The following is an 8,865-nucleotide window of genomic DNA, read 5'->3' as shown; positions in this document are numbered from 1 at the left end:
TTACAAATAAATATCAAACAATAAATTCAGCTAAAAATTTAAATTATAAGGTGGATCTTCAACTATTGTTATTATAATCTCTAATACATTTTCATATGAGAAAATACATTAAATTCAAAGCATGAAGCACATGTCACTTCACCATCAAAGCATGATGCACATGTCACTTCACCTTGTACTACATTTTATTTAATCAAATGAAAATTGCTAAATATTATGATGCCATATCAAATAATTAATTAATTTAAAAGTTCAAATTGCTACATTTTAGTTGATTTTTCAAATTAGTGACACACATTAACACTTTATTCTCTTTCAAGTGATTCTATCTATCTATATCTATCACATTCGAACATCACAAAAAAAGGCCCCCAAAAAACCACGATCATCACCACTATAAATACATCTCTAAGTTCATCAAATTTCATCACCACATAATTTACAAGCCTTACGCCACTACTAAATCTTTAACTCAACAAACTCAAATTGTCGAAGCCAGCCATGGAGGCAGTGACAATGATGGTTGCAGAGAGGCCCCTAGTGATCTTCAGCAGAACCACTTGTGATATGAGCCATTCTATCAAGGCATTAATACGTGGATTCGGTGCAAACCCTACAATTTACGAGCTCGATCAAATTCCAAACGGGCAGCAAATCGAAAGAGCATTACAGCAGCTAGGGTTTCCAAACTTGCCTGTTGTATTCATTGGAGGAGAGTGCGTCGGCGGTGACCGACAAGTGATGAGCCTCCTTCTCAAGAACCAACTAGGACCACTGCTCAAGAGAACTGGAGCCATTTGGGTATAGAACGAGTAGCCTAATACTATACGTACAATTAGTTAAAACTGAGGTTAAACTAGTTTTACTGTTGGATTATAGAAAAATAAGGGTACTTTTTTTATCCCATTTCCTACACATGGATTAGATACGCTATAGAGACACTTTAAGTTGCTACTTGTCAAGTTGTTTTAGCTATAGTTATCTAAGTCAAGAATCAAGCCAACTTTTTGTATGCGTTGGCTAATTATTCTTGACTTTTAACCATTTCATGTATTCTTCAAATACTATTGTATTGATATTGAATATGCATAATAAATAAAAGTAGAGCTGCCTTTATTTACCACTCATGTCTGAAATCCCTCAGTTTATTAACCAAATAGTACTATTACATTGTTCATTACAAGTGTACAACACATTTATTACAATTTCTGAGCTGTAAAACTCAAAAATTGGAGAGAGAAAATCTCAAAATAAACATGAAAAACAACAAGCATGACAAACTAGCATAAATTCTAGCATGACATGTATATATATTTCTAAATTTTAAACAAAGACAATATTAATTTAGATTTATATAGCACAAGCCTAAATTACCAGATGTAGATGTTAGGTTGATATATAGAATATTATCATTTTAATGATCACAAATATTTACTTTTTCATGATAATTTTGTAATTTTTGTAATTAACTTTTAAATTACTATGGAGTGCAAATTTGGATTCAAATAATATTAAATATCTAAATATCATACATTCTCATACATTCAAAACAGATTTAAATTGAACCGACATACTTAATCAAAAAATTTAAACATGTAAATGTAAAGATATTTTTGACCAGTGGATTTCCGTCCATTGGTCTGGCATAAAAAGAGTATATGATTTTGGGAAGTTCTTACCTAGACCCGGTCTATGAAAAATTCATGGACCCATCCAATAAGGTGTTAGAGAAATGAGAAGAAAGAGAAAATAATGAGAAAAGAGAGAAAATTGTATTTGATTTTCTAACACCTCATTGGATAGGTGCATGGAAAATTCATAGACCAGGTTTATGTAAGAATTTCCCAATAAAATAATCTAAATATCTAACAAATGTTATTAATAATTTTAATAAATAAGTGTATTACTTAATATTTTTGGTTAAATTATAAATTTAATCCCTGAAATTGGCAAAGGGCCTCGCTGTGCATAAAACGTCCAATTTTAGTTCTTGAGGACATCCAAATTTTGAATTCGTACATATTGATTCATAAGCCCACTGAAAATTTGGATCAGTTAAATTTTTTCTTGACTCCTATTCGCAAATCTTTTAAATTTTTATGAATTATTTACAATAATTACTATCCAATCCACAATTTTACCATTATATGTTAATTTAGTTTCTAAAATCTTCAAAGAACTAATCAGCTCATCACCTGAAGATCATTAGACGCTTCAAATTCCAATTAAATATATATATGTGTCCAGAAAATAGATATCAACAGCTACCCCAAAAGTAGAAAACCGCAACTTATTATGCTAAAACAATATATACCCATATCCTCTCAAAGTATGTAATGTTCATTTTGAAATACAAATCTTAATATTAGATTTAGTTGGAGTCTTAAATTTGAATCTGAAAATAACAGGAGAAAAGGAATAAATGTACGTAAATTGCGTGTCGACCAGCAAGGTACGTGGTGACGGAATTCCAATTTATATGATGCGAGGAAAGATTCTGCTTGCTGATTTATAAAGATATCCCAAGTTGGGAGATAAATGGATTGATAGATATCCAGCAAAGCAAAATTCCTTAGCCAGAATTTTCTATTCTAACCTTACATTTTCCTTTGTCTCTTTCATTTCTCAGTGTATCCTACTTTTAAGATTATTCAAGAGCGAGTGTTGATGTCAAAATATTTACCAGCAAATCATCCGTAAATGGCCTTTCACTCTGTGATGAGGCGTATAAGAGTACGTGCATGTACTTTTTCTGGGATTTTCTTGTTTCTTCGCCAATATGCCCACTGTACCGCAGTATAAATTCGATTTCTTAGAACGAATAATAGATAATGACTACTCATCAATCATATCATCCAAATTTGATGACCTATTTTAGAATATGTAAAAGTAATACAAAAATTAAAAACATGATTTTGAGACTTCAGACCCAAGAAAGTAAATTAACTATTACCCATGCAAATTAATAAGAGTTAACAGGTTAGTAGAAATATATATGCTTTAAGTAATCCAAAAAAGTTTAATCTATGGGAACTTATGACCTTGATATATTTACCTTATCAGATTAAACTTTTTTACGAAAATTCACTCATGATCCGGCCTGGTCGACCCGATCATGATATTGAGGGAAGGGATCTAAGCTACTAACTGACCCTTGCTAAAGTAGAAAAAGTTTAATCTATTTAATTAATCAATTAGCCACCAGGTTCATTAATTAAGAATATTTTATTTCATGTAACTAGCAGCACTGCATAACTAATTCTTACAATCTGCATGTATATGCCGACACATATTTTAAGAAATTTTATGCTTTATAATCGGATATTTCATACTCAGTACGTACGGAAAGCAGTTTTTTTTGCTGTTAAATAAATCTCATAAAGTGACTTTATTCCAAAATATCTCTCATTTCTTTTGTCATTATCAGCATAAAAAAATTTGGTCTTGCTAATTATCTGATCAAGTCAATGAAGATTCTAAAAGAAATATTAAGAAAAAGAAAGAAAGTTAATCTAATGGAACAACTGACTAATTAAAGTATGTTTAACTAGTAATTAAAATCTGAAAAAAAAAATCAACTAGTTTAAAGTTGATTCAGATGGATTTATAACAAAAAAAAACATAAGAAAAAAACAATTAAAATCCATCACTTTAACTTTTTTGATAAAAAATTTCTCAAAAAAGCAGTCTGGTCTATCGCTTTGACGAATTAGTACATTTATATTCAAACTCTAGTTTGATAAAAGTTGTTGAGTTTTTTTCTTTCTTGCACAAATTACTCCATGTTGGAACAATACATTATTGACTATTTAAATTCATAAAATTTAGTTGATTTTCCATTTTTTATTTGCTATTATGTTATAGAGATTTAAATCAAGTAACTTTCAAAGTACCTTGTGAATCAAATGATTCTATCAATCACTTTCACATCCACATATCAAAATAAACCTAAAAACCCTCCACCATCACCACTATAAATACAGCCCCAAGTTCATCAAATTTCATCACCAACAAATTTCAAGCCTTAAGCTACTACTTAACACATCCTCACAGTACTCCAATTGTTGAAGCCAGCCATGGATGCATTGACAGTAATGGTTGCAGACAGGCCACTAGTGATCTTCAGCAGAAGCACTTGTGACATGAGCCATTCCATCAAGACACTTATACATGGATTCGGTGCAAACCCTACAATTTACGAGCTTGATCAAATTCCAAATGGGAAGCTAATCGAAAGAGCATTACAGCAGCTCGGGTTTCAAAACTTACCGGTTGTATTCATCGGAGGAGAGTGCGTCGGCGGTGACCAACAAGTCATGAGCCTCCTTCTCAAGAACCAGCTAGGACCACTGCTTAAGAGAGCTGGAGCCATTTGGGTATGGAACGATTAGCCTATTTTTTGGCATCAAACTCTACTACGTACAATTAGTTGAAACTGAGGTTATACTAATTTTACTGTTGAATAAGGGAACTTTTTTATATCCCATTTCATATATATATATGGATTAGATACACTATAGAGACACTTCAACTTTCTACTTGTCAAGTTGTTTTAGCTATAGTTATATCTAAGTCAAGAATAAAGCCAACATTTTGTATACGTTGGCTAATTATTCTTGGTTTTAATCATTTTATATATTTTTCAAATACTATTGTATGAATATGCATAATAAATAAAAGTACTGTTACAATAGTGCGTTAAACATGTGAAAAATTAAATGATAAAAAAATAAATAATAATTAATAGATTTTCCATTGCAAATTCTCATTAGCATGTTGTAAAAATAACGTGGCGTAACGGTTGTATGGGATAACACTTTAGTTTATTGCTTAAATAATTTTCTTATTACAATGATTATTTTTTTTATGGATGAAAATTTATTAAACAACTAAAATAAGTGGCAAAAAATTCAAAACCTTATAAAGTTTACGCACAAGAAGTGACATACACAAAATTACATACAAGAGGCTACGACTCAAAAAAAATTACAAAGGCAAATCACAAAAAGAAGAATATGAAAAATTAGTTACATTGCATTTGAAAAATTAGTTACAGTACTAATACATATGCCAAATAATATTATGATCAATCCGTAGAAAAGTTCCACGAGGCACTACCTTGAGATATTGCTTAAAAATATTATATTGCAGTTACTCTGCAAATTCATATATATAAAAACATCGAGTTAAGCATTAGAGTACTTATCGCACAACTACCGCTCAGCGTTCTAACTTTTGTTTTGCAGGTTAACTCATCAAGAGGACCAACTCCATCAAGTACAATTGGAACAACGTTAGGGTGAAATCATAAAAGAGCTAAAAAGAAGAGGATTTCCGAAACATTAAACCTTAAACTTTGATATATGTTTGTTGATTTCCTCTCATTATAGAATAAAGTTGTTTAAATAAGGTTTGGGTTAGGGATCTACCTAGCACAGCCATTTAGGTTTAGGACTCTCACATTTATTATCCGTATTATTCAATAATTTTAAATAATAAGTGTATTACTTTTTTTTTTGGGTTAAATTATCAATTTAGTCTTTCAAATTAACAAAAGGTATAATTATGAATAAAACTTCCAATTTTAGTTATTTAGGATATTTGATCTTTGCATCGATACAAATTGATCCATAAATATTTAAATATTTTGGGATTAGTTTAATTTTTTTTACTTTTATTCGCAAATCCTTTGAATTTTAATGGATTAATTATATGTAATCATTACATTCTGTTTCCCTGTTTTTTAAGAAAACGGTTGGTGCCTTTGAAGTGTGTGCGGGCGTGCCAGAGGTTGGACCTCAAATTGAAAATTAAAAATTGATCAAGCGATTGTGAGATTTTCAAAGGACGTAAAAAATCTAAACGTTCGTAAAGAAAAAACTCCTAGAGAAACTTTGAAAACAAGAATAAACTTCTGCAATTAAAATCTAAAATTCAACACTGTAAACTGCTGAAATAATGTTTAAAAACAAAAGATTGAAATTGCGAAAGATGTAAAGCGTTTACAAAGGATTGCATAAAATAAAAGCTTTTGGTGTTGATAATCTCCTGAGAGTATTGAGTTTTTGTTGAATTTGGCTGGGGCTTCAAATCGTCATCTTCTTCTCCCTTTTATAGCGTCTGTAGAAACTGTCTGGTGATAACTGCCTCTTTAACTGCCCACGTCTTCACAACGCTTCCCACTTCTACAAACTGCTCCTGAAACATCGCTTTACAAAAAGCATGTGACTTCCTGGACCTTGGCCAATTGAGCTTCTGGGCTTCTTCTTCTAACGGACTTCCGGCCTTTTGATTCTGAAATTCTCTTTTCCTCCAATTCAAAGTCAGAAACAAAACCTTTGAGAAATCTCTTGGAATCAAATCTCTTGTAATTAACTTCTGACAGTGAAATCTCTTGGAATTAACTTCTGACCGTCAAATCTCTTGGAATTTAACTTCTGTAGTCGAATCTCTTGGAATTAACTTCTGACCGTCAAATCTCTTGGAATTTAACTTCTGACCGTCAAATCTCTTGGAATTTAACTTCTGTAGTCGAATCTCTTGGAATTAACTTCTGACCGTCAAATCTCTTGGAATTTAACTTCTGTAGTCGAATCTCTTGGAAATTAACTTTTACAGTCGATTCTCTTGGAAATTAACTTTTACAGTCGAATCTCTTGGAAATTAACTTTTACAGTCGAATCTCTTGGAAATTAACTTTTACAGTCGAATCTCTTGGAAATATCTTGGAAAAGTCAAATCTCTTAGAAATCTCTTGGAAAAGTCAAATCTCTTAGAAATCTCTTGGAAAAGTCAAATCTTGAAATTAAATCCTCCACGTCAAATCTCTTAGAATTAATTTCTCCACGTAGCTTATGGGCTTTATGGCCTTTGGGCCATATTTTAAATTTTAGCGCAAACAATGCCCCCTATATAATTGGCTTTTTAGAAATAAAGCCATTTATATATATATATTCTTGTAGCTAAATTTGAAATTTTTTAGATTTCATATGGTTAGGCCTAAGGTTTTATTTTCTGAAATTGATAAAGCTTTTTGGAGGTGTGAAAATCCATTAGAAACAATGGAATTAAATTCACAAAAAGCAAAAGGTGGAGAAATTTCAGAAGTTGAACAAGATTCTCCCCCAAAAAAATTAGAGCAAAACCCTAATTCCAAAGCTCAAATCAATTTTTCTCCCAATCTAAAAAATACTAAACCCCAAAAGATGTCAATAATTGGAGAAGGAAAGGAAACAACCACCGCCAAGACAAACACGGCAGTCGGCAGCTCCCCCTCTCCCACGGCAGCAGGTGCGTGTTCAGCTCCAATCCCAGGCGTTTCAGTGGCGGTGAAATCAGGCAACGGCAGCGTCATCCCTCTCCGCCAGCAGCTCGACTCGGTGGCCAGCAGCCGCGACCTTCCTTTCCAGCAGCAGCAGTTTAATCCGGTGGCCAGCAGCGGCGGCGTCGTCCATCTCCGCCAGCAGCTCGATCCAGTAGCCAGCAGCGGCGATCTTCTTTTCCAGCAGCAGCTCGGCGTGGTGGCCAGCAGCAGTGGCGCTGTTCCTTTGGCCAGCAGCAGCGGTGCTCTTTTCCAGCAGCAGCTCGGCGTGGTGGCCAGCAGCAGTGGCGCTGTTCCTTTGGCCAGCAGCAGCGGTGCTGCTCCTTCCCAACAGCAGCTCAATCCGGTGGCCAGCAGCCATCCTTCTGCAGGTGGGTTTTCTTTTCCCTTCTTTTTTTTTTTTATATATAAATTAACTAATTTTCTGTTTAACTAATTAATTTTGTTTCATAAAGGAAAAATAAAATAAAATTTTGTTGAGGTGATTTTAAATTTTGTTTATTGGTTGTAATTTAGAAATTAGGATTTATTTTCTAAATTCCTTACCAATAATGCCATAGGTTTTGATATAGTGTATCGATTTTAAAAATCTCCTCTGGCACCTGACAAGTCCATTGTCTCTTTTTGTCTGATACAAGTAGCTACTCCTTTTGGACTCAATTCGGCTTCTATTCCGAATTCTGCAATTTCTACAGAGTTGCCCTGTGCTCCTCTAGCAAATAAACTTTTGCACAAAGACCTGTTTCAGTCTTCAGGTAAAACTAAACTTCAATGTCTTTGAGAAATATTATGTCTCATTTGTAGTTTGCTAAAGTGTTTGCCATCAATTCAACAGGTTCTCTTGCTTCCAACAACACCAATTTTTCTGAGTTTGCGGCAAATAAACCAGCTTTTACCTCTTTTACCATGAAAACCAATTTCACTCCTTCCATAGGTGTAGGTAAGTAAATTTCAATTTTACTTATTATGTTTGTTTTGTGAATTGGTTGGTTGGAATGTTTAAATATGCATGTCTTTGTAAATAGTTTAAGATATTTGAATGTTGTGCAAATTTTCTTTTTTCATTTTGTGAGTTCGGCTAGAATTTTTAGCCTGTATACATCACAAAACCTTTGGATAGACATGCTAAATGTAATCTAAGGCCGTTAGGCCTAAACTCATTATCTAGCTTGCACAAGTTTATTCAGTTCTTTTTCAACTATTTTACAACTCAAAATGGGTATGTAATTGGCTAACATTTAGAGACTAATAACAACCAACTACTTGCTCAAATTAGCCAATTTTGGATATTTGCATATTTTACATTCTAGAGATTAAACTTTGTACTTACAGGATCTCGGGCTGTAGCCATTCCAATTTCTCCTCTACTTGCCGCACTGACCAATGGAAAACAAAATATTGAGAAGGTATATCCTGTGACCCTTTTCTTTTGGAAGTTATATTTGGAGTCTGACCAAAATTTGTTTCTTTCAGAATTTTTACTCACAGATTCTAGATCCCTCTCTTCTTGCACCTTTCCCTCCTTACATCCTCTTCAAGTAAGT

General features: G+C 33.0%; 3 protein-coding genes across 3 annotated transcripts; all 3 read left to right on the top strand.

Annotated features, from left to right (window-relative positions):
* The first annotated feature begins 442 nt into the window (after positions 1-442).
* LOC126653667 (monothiol glutaredoxin-S1-like) lies at positions 443-1,078 on the top strand. The gene has a single exon (XM_050347605.2). The coding sequence runs from the start codon at positions 502-504 to the stop codon at positions 805-807; it is 306 nt and encodes a 101-aa protein (XP_050203562.1). The 5' UTR covers positions 443-501; the 3' UTR covers positions 808-1,078.
* Positions 1,079-4,010: 2,932 nt separating this feature from the next.
* On the top strand, positions 4,011-4,684 carry LOC126653568 (monothiol glutaredoxin-S6-like). The gene has a single exon (XM_050347487.2). The coding sequence runs from the start codon at positions 4,077-4,079 to the stop codon at positions 4,389-4,391; it is 315 nt and encodes a 104-aa protein (XP_050203444.1). The 5' UTR covers positions 4,011-4,076; the 3' UTR covers positions 4,392-4,684.
* A 1,919-nt stretch (positions 4,685-6,603) lies between these two features.
* Positions 6,604-8,863, top strand: LOC126688342 (uncharacterized). The gene is made up of 5 exons (XM_050383004.2): positions 6,604-7,692; positions 7,963-8,076; positions 8,157-8,261; positions 8,654-8,727; positions 8,795-8,863. The coding sequence occupies exons 1-5, from the start codon at positions 6,990-6,992 to the stop codon at positions 8,861-8,863; spliced, it is 1,065 nt and encodes a 354-aa protein (XP_050238961.1). The 5' UTR covers positions 6,604-6,989.
* Positions 8,864-8,865: the final 2 nt, after the last annotated feature.

Source organism: Mercurialis annua, linkage group LG6 (assembly GCF_937616625.2).
Source record: "Mercurialis annua linkage group LG6, ddMerAnnu1.2, whole genome shotgun sequence".
NCBI classification, from domain to species: domain Eukaryota; kingdom Viridiplantae; phylum Streptophyta; class Magnoliopsida; order Malpighiales; family Euphorbiaceae; genus Mercurialis; species Mercurialis annua.
The sequence above is the reverse complement of the archived record's forward strand: the minus strand, read 5'-3'. Positions and strand labels throughout refer to the sequence as shown.

What these genes read in the sequence shown, in the direction of transcription:
- LOC126653667 (XM_050347605.2), top strand. Translation starts at nt 502, where the DNA reads ATGGAGGCAGTGACAATGATGGTTGCAGAGAGGCCCCTAGTGATCTTC.
- LOC126653568 (XM_050347487.2), top strand. Translation starts at nt 4,077, where the DNA reads ATGGATGCATTGACAGTAATGGTTGCAGACAGGCCACTAGTGATCTTC.
- LOC126688342 (XM_050383004.2), top strand. Translation starts at nt 6,990, where the DNA reads ATGGTTAGGCCTAAGGTTTTATTTTCTGAAATTGATAAAGCTTTTTGG. An exon ending in AGACCTGTTTCAGTCTTCAG is followed by an intron (nt 8,077 to 8,156) that starts GTAAAACTAAAC and finishes TCAATTCAACAG; the next exon opens with GTTCTCTTGCTTCCAACAAC. An exon ending in GAAAACAAAATATTGAGAAG is followed by an intron (nt 8,728 to 8,794) that starts GTATATCCTGTG and finishes TGTTTCTTTCAG; the next exon opens with AATTTTTACTCACAGATTCT.